The 15355-nt window shown below is 41.1% G+C and overlaps 2 protein-coding genes across 4 annotated transcripts; one reads left to right on the forward strand and one right to left on the reverse strand.

Moving 5' to 3' along the window:
• Positions 1 to 376: 376 nt before the first annotated feature.
• Positions 377 to 8730, reverse strand: GLA (galactosidase alpha). The gene is made up of 7 exons (XM_032330500.1): positions 8446 to 8730; positions 5501 to 5675; positions 4327 to 4504; positions 3450 to 3541; positions 1675 to 1836; positions 1272 to 1469; positions 377 to 886 (listed from the first exon to the last, which is right to left on the reverse strand). The coding sequence occupies exons 1-7, from the start codon at positions 8637 to 8639 to the stop codon at positions 623 to 625; spliced, it is 1263 nt and encodes a 420-aa protein (XP_032186391.1). The 5' UTR covers positions 8640 to 8730; the 3' UTR covers positions 377 to 622.
• Positions 8731 to 8914: 184 nt separating this feature from the next.
• HNRNPH2 (heterogeneous nuclear ribonucleoprotein H2) lies at positions 8915 to 14922 on the forward strand. Of its 3 annotated transcripts, XM_032330499.1 has the most exons (3): positions 8928 to 9051; positions 11941 to 12018; positions 12892 to 14922. In XM_032330499.1, the coding sequence occupies exon 3, from the start codon at positions 12945 to 12947 to the stop codon at positions 14292 to 14294; it is 1350 nt and encodes a 449-aa protein (XP_032186390.1). In that variant the 5' UTR covers positions 8928 to 9051; positions 11941 to 12018; positions 12892 to 12944; the 3' UTR covers positions 14295 to 14922. The 3 variants fall into 3 exon arrangements, with proteins under 3 accessions (XP_032186389.1, XP_032186388.1, XP_032186390.1); XM_032330498.1 differs by lacking the exon at positions 11941 to 12018 and having other exon boundaries at positions 8915 to 9039; XM_032330497.1 differs by lacking the exon at positions 11941 to 12018 and having other exon boundaries at positions 8918 to 9051.
• Positions 14923 to 15355: the final 433 nt, after the last annotated feature.

The raw sequence follows: 15355 nt of genomic DNA on the forward strand, positions 1-15355 counted from the left end.
TCCATAAAGATTCAGTAATGTGGTCTCTTGGGTTGCCTCTGTAGGTTATTCCTGCTGGGGTATTTTTTTGCCCTTAAATTAAAGTAGCTTTGTTTTTGTCTTCCCTTTGGGCTAAGATTATACTTAAAGAGTGCCATCCAAGCACCTCAGTAGGTAGTAGTTTAAGGGTTAAAAGTCTGGGCTGAAATCTTGCCTATAGTTCTGTAGTGGATAAGTACCTACCTCTGTTGGTGAGGATTCAAATGGCTCGATAGTTCATATATCTAGAACAGTGCCTGGCACATACTATAGTGCCCAATAAATTACAGCTATTATTTAGCAATTTGTTTCAAAAGCCTTTCCCCAAAATGTTTAGAGATACCTTTGCAAGTTTTTCTTACGGTCCACTGTGGAAAATTTTATTGAAGGAAAGAAGGACAGCTAAAGTGGGAATGGAAGGGAAGGGAGACACCAGTGGGGGAGTCAGTTTGGCAACAAAACACACATTTTTTTCCTTTTAAAGTAGGGGCTTAAACTCATGACCCTGAGAGAAAGACCTGAGCTGAGACAGAGTCAGACACTTAATCAATGAGCCATAGGAGCCACAACAAAATACGTTTTAAAGAAGGTTTTTTAGTGTAGTCTAGGTTGCTGCCAGCTGAAGTAAGACGGTGCCTGTGGGATTTATCTTGGTCTTTAAATCTGAAGTCCACTGATAAAACCCAAGCTCTCTCTTCTCAGGCAGGAGCTGTGTGATCATGCAGTCAGGAATACAGGCCAGCCCCTGACCCAGGGAAGCAATAGAGATGGTATAAAAACGAGGTCCACCAATCTCCTGCAGGTTTACCATAGCCACAGCCCACGCTAAGTCTGAGAGGGGGCGTTCCCACACTTCAATGTTGTCTTCCTGAAAAGTAAGCCAAGAAAATAGGTGTGAGAGCTTGGTAACAGCAAGAAGCTGCCTTGGTAGTGGCACTCAGTATTATTGTCAGAACTACTGAGCACTTCTGGGAAAAATTAAAATCCTACAGCATGCTTTGGAAATAAGGTAATGGTCAGCAAAAAAAGGAGCCTCATTACTGATTACAACATGAAGATTAAAAGTAAATATTCTCAAAAGATGAGTGCACATCCTCTTATTTAACAGATTTAGGCCCAGGACAATGTGGTACTTGGGCATAAGGCCATTCCATATTAAAACGCACAAACATTTGGATGAACCGTAAACTAGAAGGCAAGAGTATGTTCCTGGCCAATTCCTATTTTCTCCCATACAACATTATTTACTGTACCTTTCTAAGCCGGTACCCCTGCTTGCCCAAGGGGTCTTGGTTGATGGCAATTACATCCTTATTCTGAAGGAGGGCTTTGGCTTGAGGGCTGATGTGTCGGAGGTCATTGGACATGAGTAATGGAGCGGCCATGATAGCCCACAGGGCCATCTGAGTTACCTGCTGATCCCAGCTGAGGCCAAAGTTACCAATCACTAACTGGGACAAAGAAGAGCAAGAATTTAAATTAAAAAAATGAAACATTTTCAAAGTTTAGACATAAGCCACTTTCTATGGCACCCTGCTCTGAGTATTCTCAGGTAAGGCCTGCTTCCAGAAATTTTCCCTTCTGATTTACCTTGAAAAATCAAATAGGAAACAGGTCCACTGCATGGGCTTGAACAAGGAGGGCTCAGGTTCTTACCATATCTGGGTCATTCCAACCCCCTGGTCCTGCGACATCAACAATTCTCTTCTGGTTAGATGATGTCCAGGCCAAGATACTCTTTACACTTTGCCAAGAATCATATACATCCTCAAAATTTCTCCAGTGATTGCAGTACTGTCGGATTTCTGTGTAATTGGGCTGTGAAAACAGACATAACTCTTTTATGTACTTTCTACTACCATTCTTGCAACATGGAAACAGTCAAGTTTATAATGGAATTTCACTGTAAGAAGTCTACTTCAGAAGTAGGCCATATAACTTAAAATCTCTCCTTTAAATGGCTTTAATATTGTTTATGCTGGAAATTTGCCAAATGGTAACTAAGTATCAGGATTATGAAGATTTTAACTTTTTTCACAACTTACTGGATTTTCACACTTTCTTAAAATAGACATGTATCACTTCTGTAATCAAATAATTAAAATGATCTGTATAAGTAAAAATAAAGGCTGCAAAATTACATAGGACAAATAAGCATAGGATAAGGCAATCCGAATCCGAGGTACATACTTTATTAATGGAACGAATAACAAGTTTGTAGATAGGGAGAAAGAATATCAGGTTCACGATGCTGAGAAAGGGGAGAGTATTTTGCAGAGATTAGAAGCAAAGAACAGGGATTCATTCTATAAGTAATTATTAAACACTTACCATAAGCTAGGGATACAGTGATAAAGTCAGACAAGGTCCCTGCCCTCCTGGAGCTTACATTCTAGTGGGGGAGACAGACAATAAGCCAGTAAACAAATAATTCCATACAGTGCTAAGTTCTTACAAGGAAATTCAGCTGATCAATATGATAAAGAATAAATGGATAGAGGGCTATTTGAGAGTACAGAAGAGCTGTTTGAATATGTAGCATTTGGTTTGAGACTTAAACGTTAAAAGGAGACAGCCATTTAAAAATCTTGGATGAAGAATGTACCAGGCAGAAAACAAAATGCAAGTGTAAAGTCCCTGGGGCAGCAGCAGGCTTGTGTGTTTGAGGGAAAGAAAGAAAACCCAGTGCAGTCATGGAAAGAGGGAGGGGAGGCTGGATGAAGGCCAGGACCACATCAGTGGAGTGTGATTTTATTCCAAATGCAATGGGAAGCCAGTTAAGGCTTTTTAAAGCAGGGGACTGATAGGATTTACATTTTAACAAGATCACTGTGGTGCTGCTTGGAAAACTGATGGCAAGATGGTGGAGATGGACTAGGCTGAGCGGAGACAACAGTGGCTGGAAGACCAGGGTGGATGCAACAGAGATGGAAAGAAATGGGCTGATTTGGGATGTGTTTTGTAGATAGTACTGACAGGATTGCTGGCGAATAGGCTGTGAACTGCAGGACAAAGGGAAGAATAAAAAATAACTGATTTCCGGGGCACCTGGGTGGCTCAGTGGTTTAAGCCTCTGCCTTCAGCTCGGGTCATGATCTCAGGGTCCTGGGATCGAGCCCCACATCGGGCTCTCTGCTCAGCGGGGAGCCTGCTTCCTCCTCTCTCTCTGCCTGCCTCTCTGCCTACTTGTGATCTCTCTCTGTCTATCAAATAAATAAATAAAAATATTTTTTAAAAAATGACTGATTTCCAAGATTAGAATTCAGTTTCAGCAGGGGAAAGGGTGAGAAGTGACTGGATCCTGAGAGAGATTGTAGGATGAGCCTGTTAAACAAGACTGGACGTTGAAGGAGACCCTTCAGTCTCCTTTGTTCTTAAGTTCTGAAAATCTATCAGCAAGGCTCTGTTGGATTGTGCGCTCACTAGCTCACCTTACGAAAAGGCCACATATAAAGGGGCCACTCACAGGAATACACAATGCTTCTGCCAGTCCTGTTCAGGGCCAAGGACATATGCTTATAACCTGTATGAGAAAACAATGGGTAAAATGAGGTAAAGAAAGGAATGTCCAGCTGGTGTTGTGTATTTTAAAAAGAGGCTGCCTGGAAGGGCTGTGGTTATATTTTAAACCAGGAGCAGTGATGGGTGGTTACTCTGTGATTAAATTGTGTTCAGTACCTCCCAGACTGCTGGGATTGTTCTCAGGAGGTAGTGTGGGATGGTGCATACACTGAGGAAAGGGAGGACTGTAGATGCTCTTTTCTCTGGAACTAACATTCCAGATGCTTTCCCAAGTGATGTTATGGAAAGTTATAATTACTATTTGTAATAAACTCAGAGCCCTCCTGAATGAACCGTGCACATTATTAGCCATGATTAGGCATGCATGGATTTTACATGCATGCATGAAGGAATGCATGGACAAACTGAAAGAAAAGAGGTAGGAGCTCTGGCACATTGAGAATAATTATTTCTGGTGTTGTGACTAAGCATTTAAAATGTGATGATGAGGGGCGCCTGGGTGGCTCAGTGGTTTGGGCTGCTGCCTTCGGCTCGGGTCATGATCTCAGGGTCCTGGGATTGAGCCCCGCATCGGGCTCTCTGCTCCGCAGGAAGCCTGCTTCCCTCTCTCTCTCTCTCTCTCTCTCTCTCTCTGCCTGCCTCTCTGCCTACTTGTGATCTCTGTCTGTCAAATAAATAAATAAAATCTTTAAAAAAAAATAAAATAAAATGTGATGATGAGCTCTTTGGAATGCTCCAGTTACCCTGGCCTGCAAGTTTCTTCCTTTGCTCATGGGTAAATCATACCTTTTTCCAAATGTTCCACGCTGTCACAGTAACAACCATCAAATTTTAGCAGATCTACTTCCCAGTCAGCAAAGGTCTTGGCATCAATATCATAGTGTCCAAAACTCCCAGGGAAGCCTGCACAGGTTTTATTTCCAACATCTGCATAAATTCCTAGCTTCAGTCCTTTGCTATGAACCTGAAATGAGAGAAAAGGATCACCACAATAGAAGGGCAATCATGAATTAGAGAGAACCACTCTAGGCTGGAGGCACAGATAAGTATATTTCACTAGGTATCAGGGGCTTTTTTCACAAACCCCCAAAATTATCCAGATGAGTTAGCTGGGAGACAAAGTCTCCAATGTTGCTTAGTTCAAACTACATATGTAGGTTATGATATAGAACTAAAGGGAAAGCTATCACTCTTATCTTTTTCTAATGGGATCCTAAAAGTTACCTTTCCATGGCAGTGATACAATTATCTGGACAAAGACTCTCACCATGACCATACCTTAGGCTCCTCTGTGCCCTCTTCTCAAGTAGGTCTTACACTGTTTCAGCAAGAATCCTGCTAAGTCATTGCCTTACCCTTGGTATCTAATCAGGTTTCTCATCCCCCTGCTCTTCATGTCTAACTCCTTGGCCTGCCTGCCTTTAGAGAGAACCCTCTTGCCCTTAATGTCTCCTCTTGGTAATTTTCCATCCACTGACCCCCTCAAGTCTGCTCACTGACTCTAAAACCCTACTCGTCTTTGTTGTATTTGAAATTGATCTTGGCTCTTTCCCCTATTACAGTAGTCCTGAACACATCTGTCTTCATTGCCTTTAACTAGCATCCAGCTCTGTTACTCCTTAATTTCCAGAATATATTCTTTCTGTCTTCGACTTTATACTTACAATTGTAATAGCTTCACAAAGCATATGGAAATATATGCACACATGTCGAGACCCAAGTTCCCTTTTCCTCCTAGAGAATTCAGTGGTTTCAGCAAAAGGAGAACTTCTTCAATACTGGCCTCAAGTGCTACTGAAAGACTGGGATCTGCTGATGGAATGAAAATTCCATCTGAGAAACCTTACAATTTGATATTTAGATAATAGATGCTATTTTACTTTCTCAGTTTTTCTGAATAAGCTTCTGTACAAAAGTGCTTACAGTCTCCTGAATGAAAGAGCATTATCTGTAAACTCACATAATCAGCAAGGCCTCGGATCCCACTTGGAAAGCGTTTAGGGTCTGCCTGAAGTCTCCCTTTTGAATCCCTTTTGGGAGCCATCCAACAGTCATCAATGCAGAGGTACTCATAACCTACATCCTTCCAGCCATCTGACTCCATGAGTTCTGCCATCTGCATGAAGAGCTTCTCACTGAAAGAGAAATTCCAAAAATTGTTGTAATTCATTGAACAAATAATAAGGCATCTTTTGCTTTTGCAAGTTTTTTTTCAACCCAGTTACTACCCAGTTCAATAGTAATCAGCAAGGTAAAATGGACTGGGGCCTTTTTAAAATTTCCCCCTGGCCAAATACTTCCATTGTAAGAACCCCAAACAATTAGGAATGAGAAATACATGAAATTGAAAAGATAATTAGAACTAAGATGAAAGTTCAGTAAAGTAAGAAACCACAAAGTTACTATAATCAACAGCTTCTTAGATATTAACAATAACCTGTATGGAAAAAAAACCCAACAACAAGATACCACGCACAAGAGCAACCGAAAAAACAACAGAAAAACCTAAAACACCTAGAGATAAATTTAAGACATGTGCAGGATCCATATGAATAAAACTATAATGCTCCCAAATGATTTCAGTAAATGGAGAGATGTTATTTTGCTCTGGGATAAGAAAACTCAATATTAAAACACACTTTATACATTGTTTAAAATAGGCTCAACGCCAGTGTGGATCCCAACGTGGTGCTTGAACTCACGACCCTGAGATCAACACCTCAGCTAAGATCAAAAGTAGGATGCTTAATCCTACTGAGCCACCCAGGCATCTCTTATACATTAAAAAAAATCCTGAACAAACCCCAAAAGGACTTTTTTAATAAAAGATTTTATTTATTTATTTGACAGATAGTGAGAGAGAGAGAGAGATCACAAGTAGGCAGGCAGAAAGAGAGGGGGAAGCAGGCTCCCTGCCAAGCAGGTAGCCCAATGCAGGGCTCCATCCCAGGACCCTGAGATCATGACCTGAGCCAAAGGCAGAGGCTCAACCCAATGAGCCACCCAGGTGCCCCCCCAAAAGGACTTTTTAAGGAACTTGGCAACATGGTTCAAAATTTCACCAGAGAGATAAAACATATGAACATTCTACAAAAGATAAATGAAACTGGTACAGTACCTGTAGCATTAGAATACACAAATCAATGGAATTAAAGAGAAAGTTCTGAAAGAGATCCTTCTAGCCATCTGGTATCATGGAATCTAGTATATACATATTTTTTAAAGATTTTATTTATTTATTGAGAAAAAGAGTGAGAGCATATGCAGGGGTGGACGAGGAGGGGAGGGGCGGACAGAGAGGGAGAAGCAGGCTCCTCACTGACCCTGGAATCCTCACCAGAGCTGAAGGCAGACCCTTAACCAACTAAGTCAACCAGGTATCCCAGGAATTCAGTATATATCAAATGTGGCTTTCCTTATAGGAAAATAAGGTCCAGGTGGATTAATGTTTAAATATTTTAAAAATCCATTAAAAAATCTACTAGAAAATGTAGGTGACTATATTATCTTCGGGTAGGTAAAGACTTTCTCAACATGATGCCAGAGCCAGAAATCATAAAAACCAACATAAGCTGGAACCACCATTTTCATAATATATGATAGACCAAACACCCATACACACACAGCCCCAAAACCAAACCCAAAACATTTCAACTAAAAAATAATTAAGTGGAAATAAAAACACCAGATTGGCAAAGTTTTAAAAGAATGACAAAAATGCAGCGTTGGCCAGGGTGTGGGGAAATAGTCATTCTCATACACTGTTCTTGGGAATGCACATTTGTAAAACTCTTGGGGAGGATAGTTTGATATGTAACATACCTTTAAATCCAGTGATTACACTTTCAGGAAAGAATCTTACAATGTAAAAGGATGGTTAACACAGCTTCACAATAATAAAAAAAGAAATTAAAAAAGAAATTTGAAGAGCTTGAATAGCTATCAAGAGGAGGTTGCTTAAATAAATTATATACATATAATATGCATTTGTGAAGCGCTTATTCTGTGCCAGGAAAACTTTATTTTCACTATACTTTTCTTTACTATCTACATTTTTTTCCATTTTCATGCATTAGTTTTATTACCACATATAAAAATAAACCCACCACTACTTAGAAAAAAACGGAAAAGACAAAAAGAAATATGTGATGGGAAGTACATTCAGCATCCCTGTATTAAGCCACCACAGCTTTGAACTGTGCCTGTAAGCATCTGTGATTTATCTCCATTTATTTTGTGCATCAAAGCCAAGAGAGGTTATATTTTGGGCCTGGGAATGCTCAAAAAATTTTCCATATAAATTAATGGTAATTCTTCACTTTAAGCCATTTCCGCTTATGGAACTCTCAACTTTTGGACACCAGGGGAAACCTTCATAAAGTTCCTCCAGGTCAATCTTCTAGCCAGATGCCACTGGCTAGGGTGGCTGGGGGTGGGGTATTTCAGAGACTCCCTGGTTCCTCTAAACTTCCTCCAGTTACAGCCAAGGAACCCCTGGCCCCCAAAGCAGAAGAAACAGCACGTGTCTTAGTCCTCTGTCTCTCCTACTCACCCCAGCTGTGGTCACTACCAGTGCGTGGCAGACAGAGGCCGAACAGCGGTTCACAAGAAGGGCCTGAACAGAACTGGATGGTGAATGGATCAAGTTCCTAGTTGGGTGATCCAGCACGGAGAGATGGAGAAGCAGGGGCTGCTGGCCCGACTCCTACCGCAGGAGGGGTCACGCCAGAGAAAGTTTAGTTCTCGTTTCCAACCAGGGCAATTTGCTGGGGATAAAAAAGCAGCAGCAGTAGGGCGGCCCTCCCTCAGGCTCAAATGTTCTCTCTGCGACCCTCTATCTTCCCAAATAGAGAAGACAAACTCACGGAAAGGCGAATGCAAGGGGGTACTCAATATCTCTCATACCTGATACAGGAATCCGGCTCTCCTTGGCAGTCAGTGTTGCACATGAAGCGCTCCCAGTGCAGCCAGCCCATGGTAGGAGTCATCGCCAAGCCATTGTCCAGGGTCCTGGCACCAGGGAAGCTCCAGAGAACCAGGGCCAGGAAGCGAAGTACCAGCAAGAAGCCTGACTGCGGCACTAGACTTTTCAGCTTCATCGCCACCGTAATGCAGTACAAATTTCCACCCGTAATCTGGGCTTTTAAGTTTAACTTTAGAAGCGGACCAATCACCGGTGAGTTATTAAATACTGACGTTATTGTTTCTCAGGCAACTGGGACGGTTATCCCCAGAGGCGGACCAATGATCAGTCACGTAAAACACACCGCAACCAATCAGACTCTGCCTTTCTCGATATTGGCCCGCCCTGTTTCTATACCAGAAGGAAGTGCGGCACTTTAGAGATCCCGAGTCTAAGCCGAGAGTTGCTCACGTGACCGAGATCTCACATGACGTAGGCGATCACGTGATCAGTCGCTTACGTGAGCAGAAGTAGTTCTGGTCGTCGTCTACCGTCTCGCTATAGCCGTTTGAGGGAAGAAGGAGGAAAATTATCCGGTATCGTTAGAGGTTGGTGTGTGGGTGGGAACTGGGGGCCCGAGGGTGGTGATGCTGAAGACTAAAGTAGGATTCGCGGGCCGCCTCCGCCTTTTTCGTTCCCCGCTTTCCCCTCCCCCGCTCCCCCTCCCCCCCCATCCCCCCCCCCCCCCCCCGCCCAGTGCCGGGAAGCCGCCTTTGCTGCGCCTGGTGGGGAAATGGTGGACGTTCGTGACTGTGTGTGTGTTTTTGTGTATTTGTCTGTTTGGGCGGGTCTCAGGGGACCCTTAAGAGAAACTCTGAGGTGAAAACGCTTGAAAACCACGTCCCTGGATAAGGAAAAACAAATATTGAGACCAGTGGCTGGAGTGCCGGTCCATCCATTCAGGCACTTACTTCCCACTGATTGTCTGTCTGTAGGGGAGGCACCAAGTGAATTTATCTGTAGAGTCACATCTAGGCAGATGCTGTGTGCCTGACAGAGGCGCTCAATAACTGTTTCTACTAAATTGAACATTTAAATAACGTCTGTTTTTCTACTTACCATAACAAACTACATGTTCAGTTTCGGACATTCAAAAAATAATAGTATACTATAAATTTTTTAAAAATTAGACGTTATTAATCACCGGGAGATAAGTACTCAGCCTTTTGGTGTATAAAAAGTATGTGTATAACACACGTAGAAATACACAGTTTCTTGACCCACAAATGGAATCCTGGTTTCTACTTTAGCAACTTAGTACTGGTGGCCCAGGAGATACAGTAATGAAACAGAACCTCCCTGCCACTATAGAGGGGATGTTAATTTCTAGAGTGCTTAAGGCATGCAAAAAACCAGTCCATAAATCATCACTCAAGCCTGAAGATGGTTTATAGGGAGACTGTTATTTGTAGATGCAGTGTGCCAGGCATATAATAGGCAATTAATACATGTTTGTTGACTCCTCAGTGTAGTTTTATGGCAGTTATTACACTTTGTACTTTCTTTCCAAGATGTCCAGTGTTTCCAGACCATGTCAGATAAGCCATCCACATACACAAAATTAGAAAACTTTATAAAAGCAAACATTTAAATTTAATTTTTTGCTAAAATAAAATGCATACAGAAAATTAAGAATGCACAAGAAATTGAAAAAATAACATTGAAAAAGCCAGAAACCTGCCACTATTAACATTTGCTGAATTCCCCATGTATATATGTTTTTCTAACATTTTGTTCCAATGACAGTGATTTTTAAAAATTAAAAACTGTAAAGAAGTACCTTGGGTAAAGAGTGAAAATTTACCTCACTCTACCTTCTAGTTCCTGTTTTCTCAGAAAACAAACTTATATTACGTGCTTTCAGATCCTCTGTGCATTTACATGCATAATACGTGCATGCTTATATTTTAAAATAAGTAGGATCATAACTATGCACATTTTATTTAATACATGTTGGAAATCTTCCTAGGTCAGGGCAGATCTTTTTCCTTAACAGCTGCATAGGATTCCATTTTAAGGATACAGTATATTGTAATTCATTCAACCATTTCCCTATTGATGAATAGTTAGGTTCCTAATTTTCAGCCATTACTAACAGTGCAGTAGCAGTGAACATAATATGAGTATTTCTGTTGACCAGGTTCCTGGAAGGAATTTTAGTAGGGTCAAAGGATGTGTGAACATATATATATTTTTCTACCTAGTTGAGATTATGATGCACCATGATTTTGGTTCATAAGATTATCGCATATGTATTTCCTCATGTTATTAAATATTTGTATAATTTTAAAATTAAAATTAATTTTTAAATAAGTAATATTCTTTCTTAATAAAATACCTTTTGAAGAATATATAGCTCCATAAATCTTTGAATTTCAGGTCATCTCTTAGGGCACGTAATCTGAATGGATTTACTGTATCAAAAAGTGTGATACGTGTTTCCAAATTGCTTTCCAGAAATATTGTATCTACTTTCACTCTTCTAGGAGTTTTCAAGAACCCTGAATATTAGCACTGGCTTATCCTTACTGTTTAATTTTTATTGTCTTGGTGGGTGAAAAATATTGATTAATTCTGGTTTTAACTTGGATTTCTGATGATTGATGAGGTTTTTCCTAGACAATTCTCCTGTTCCTCACATCTGTATTTCCCCTGTATTTAATCTGTTATCAAGTCCCGCAGAATCCACTGCTTTCTTTTTAAATTTTTACTTTATATTTTTTAAGATTTTGTTTATTTGAGAGAGAGAGAGTGCATGCACAAGCAGAGGGGTGGGGGAGGATAGGGGGAGAGGCAGAAGCAGACTCCCCACTGAGCAGAAAGCCTGACCAGGCGAGGTTCCATCCCAGGACCCTGAGATCATGACCAGAGCTGAAGGTAGCCAGTTAACCCACTGAGCCACCCTGGTGCTCTCCTTTTTTAAAGCTGCTGTTGTCTTAGGGTGCCTGGGTGGCTCAGCTGGTTAAGCCTCTGCTGCCTTCTCCGGTCCTGATATGGGGGGTGGGTCCTCACTCAGTGGGAACCCTGCTTTTCTTTGCCCCCTGCCTGCTGCTCCCCCTGCTTGAGCTCGCATGCTCTCTCTCTCTCTCTCTGTCAAATAAGATCTTAAAAAAGCAAACAGAAAAAACTGCTGTTGCCTTAGGTGAATCCCTTATATCTGCCTCAAAGTGACTAGGTTTCTAGCTGATCTTGCTGGTGTCATACCAGCCCCCTCTGTTTGAGTTCCACACTGTTGCCAGGGTGATCTATTATTTGAAAGGGCTTTGATTACATCATTTCCCTCCCCTCACTCCCCTGCCCACCTCCCTCTCCTCACTCCCTTACCCTCTCCCCTCCCCTCACTCCCCTGCCCTCACTCCCCTGTTTAAAATCTTTAGAAGGGCCTTAGTGTTTGTCTATCAAGTAAGGTCTTTGGGATCTTATGTCTGCCTTGCCAGCCTTACCTCTTGCCGAGCCTCATCCTGTTTTATGCTCCATCCGTAATTTTTAAAATTTACTTGTGGATCCCTGAACTGGTGAGTCTGTTTTATTTAACAATTCTGTACCAACTGTTAGAATTGACCAATTAGTCCCTGTTTTATACCACTTTTTCACCTTGCCCAGAATTTTGTCATAGCAGGGATACTGTTTATTTGCCCGTTTGCCTTTAGGTAAAGATGTATAATGCCCCTGTAGGACCATAAACCCTTTCTGGGCTTATTGATGTTTGTATCCCAAAGACAAATACTGGACTTTGCAGTTAAAAAACATGAAAGTAAAGTGTGAATTACCCATAATGTCTTTTTTTCATTTATCTCTTAGGCCTTAATATTTCTGTGATTTTACTAATTGGCATGAGTTTTTAATATAACAAGGATAGTAATGTATTGGTGTATGTATTTTTTCAGGTGTATTGTTTTGTATTGTCTTTTAATTCTTTTGAATCTTATCTTTGATGTAATGAAGTTTTTCATTTTTATGTAATCAGGGATAACCATCTTGTATTTGTTCACATCTTCCAGTGATTTTGTTGATGTTTTTATGCTTTTATGTTCTGTGATGTTAATATATGTTCAGTGTAGAAAACTTAGAATATACGTGATGTTAACATATGTTCAGTGTAGAAAACTTAGAATATACAGAAATGTCCAAAAAAAATATTCCTTTAGTCAAAAAGTTCCCATAATCCTACTGCCCAAAAATAACAACTGTTAATGGTATCCAACACATAATAGGTATGGAGTAAATAATGGTTACATAAACAACATAAAAATTTGGTGTAGTCTTTTTATTTACATGAATGTTTTAGAAAAAAGCAATACATGTGAGTTTTACAGTACTAGTTTGCTTTTTTCTCTTACTATACTGTGAACATTTTTCCATGACAGTAGTCTTCTAATTTTTTTCAGCTACACCGAAATCGCACTGAGCCAAGCTTGCCAGTAAGAGCCCAACAGTCACCATGATGCTGAGCACAGAAGGCAGGGAGGGGTTCGTGGTGAAGGTCAGGGGCCTACCCTGGTCCTGCTCAGCTGATGAAGTGATGCGCTTCTTTTCTGATTGTAAAATCCAAAATGGCACATCAGGTATTCGTTTCATCTACACCAGAGAAGGCAGACCAAGTGGTGAAGCATTTGTCGAACTTGAATCTGAAGATGAAGTGAAATTGGCTTTGAAGAAGGACAGAGAAACCATGGGACACAGATACGTTGAAGTTTTCAAGTCCAACAGTGTTGAAATGGATTGGGTGTTGAAGCATACAGGTCCGAATAGTCCCGATACTGCCAACGATGGCTTCGTCCGGCTTAGAGGACTCCCATTTGGCTGTAGCAAGGAAGAGATTGTTCAGTTCTTTTCTGGGTTGGAAATTGTGCCAAATGGGATGACACTGCCGGTGGACTTTCAGGGGCGGAGCACAGGGGAAGCATTTGTGCAGTTTGCTTCACAGGAGATAGCTGAAAAGGCCTTAAAGAAACACAAGGAAAGAATAGGGCACAGGTACATTGAAATCTTCAAGAGTAGCCGAGCTGAAGTCCGAACCCACTACGACCCCCCTCGAAAGCTCATGGCTATGCAGCGGCCAGGTCCCTATGATAGGCCGGGGGCTGGCAGAGGGTATAATAGTATTGGCAGAGGGGCAGGGTTTGAAAGGATGAGGCGTGGTGCCTATGGTGGAGGGTACGGAGGCTATGATGACTATGGTGGCTATAATGATGGGTATGGCTTTGGGTCTGATAGATTCGGAAGAGACCTCAATTACTGTTTTTCAGGAATGTCTGATCATAGATACGGAGATGGTGGGTCCAGTTTCCAGAGCACCACAGGGCACTGTGTACACATGAGGGGATTACCTTACAGAGCCACTGAGAATGATATTTACAATTTTTTCTCACCTCTTAACCCCATGAGAGTGCACATTGAAATTGGACCCGATGGCCGAGTTACTGGTGAGGCAGATGTTGAATTTGCTACCCATGAAGATGCTGTGGCAGCAATGGCAAAAGACAAAGCTAATATGCAACACAGATATGTGGAGCTCTTCTTGAATTCTACTGCAGGAACAAGTGGGGGCGCCTATGACCACAGCTATGTAGAACTCTTTTTGAATTCTACAGCAGGGGCAAGTGGTGGTGCTTATGGTAGTCAAATGATGGGAGGGATGGGCTTATCCAACCAGTCTAGTTATGGGGGTCCTGCTAGTCAGCAGCTGAGTGGTGGCTACGGAGGTGGTTATGGTGGTCAGAGCAGTATGAGTGGATACGACCAAGTTCTGCAGGAAAACTCCAGTGACTATCAGTCCAACCTTGCTTAGGTGAAGGAACACAACACCTGTTACAGAAATAAAAGCTCTGCATTTATGGGAGTTGTAGAATGAGAGTGATGTCTAGTATATCCAGTATGATTGGTAAATGGGAAATATCATTGATTCTGATCACTCTTGGTCAGCTTTCTCTTTCTTTTTCTTTCTTTCTTTCTTTCTTTCCTTTTTTTAAAGAAAAAAATTAAGTTTAACAGTTTTGCATTACAGGCTTGTGATTCATGCTTACTGTAAAGTGGAAGTCAAGGTTTTACAACTTCAAGCTCAGTAATTTCGAACACTGAAACATTCATCTAGGGTATAATAACAACGTTCAGTATTGACCATAACTGTTAAAACAATTTTCAGCTTTCCTCAAGTTAGTTACGTTGTAGGAGTGTACCTAAGCAGTAAGCGTATTTAGGTTAAAGCAGTTTCACTTATGTTAAATGTTGCTCTTATACCACAATACATTGAAAACTTTGGATGCATGTTGAGAAACATGCTTTTCTGTAAAACTCAAATATAGGAGCTGTGTCTACGATTCAAAGTGAAAACATTTGGCATGTTTGTTAATTCTAGCTTTTTGGTTTAATATCCTGTAAGGCACGTGAGTGTACACTTTTACTTTTTTTTTTTTTTTTTAAAGATCTGGGACAGTTTTGAGATGTAATACCAATACCTTAGGAGTTTGGTCATGTTGTTTGTATGAGATTCTGAGGCTTTGATTTAAATCTTTCCTTGTATTGTGATTTCCATTAGATGTATTGTACTAAGTGAAACTTGTTAAATAAATCTTCCTTTTAAAAACTGGAAAAACAGTCTTGTACAGTGTGACTTTTTAAAAATGTTCTGTTGGATGAACCATTTCTTTTTTTTTATGTTCAGTTAGCCAACATACAGTACATCAGTAGTTTTTGATGTAGTGTTCATTAGTTATTGATGTAGTGTTCAACGATTCATTAGCTGCATATAATGCCCAGTGCTCATCCCAATACATGCCCTCCTTAATACCCATCACCCAGTTACTGTATCCCCTCAGCTCCTTCCCTTCTGTAACCCTCAGTTTGTTTCCT

Source organism: Mustela erminea, chromosome X (assembly GCF_009829155.1).
Source record: "Mustela erminea isolate mMusErm1 chromosome X, mMusErm1.Pri, whole genome shotgun sequence".
Classification (NCBI taxonomy): Eukaryota; Metazoa; Chordata; class Mammalia; order Carnivora; family Mustelidae; genus Mustela; species Mustela erminea.

Bases quoted from the DNA above. Each gene is read 5' to 3' on its own strand.
- HNRNPH2 (XM_032330498.1), top strand. From the start codon at position 12,945: ATGATGCTGAGCACAGAAGGCAGGGAGGGGTTCGTGGTGAAGGTCAGG.
- GLA (XM_032330500.1), bottom strand. From the start codon at position 8,639: ATGAAGCTGAAAAGTCTAGTGCCGCAGTCAGGCTTCTTGCTGGTACTT. The intron at 5,676-8,445 runs GTATGAGAGATA...TTTCTCTTTCAG, and splicing joins GAGCCGGATTCCTGTATCAG to TGAGAAGCTCTTCATGCAGA. The intron at 1,470-1,674 runs GTAAGAACCTGA...TCTTTGTCCCAG, and splicing joins GTTGGAATGACCCAGATATG to TTAGTGATTGGTAACTTTGG.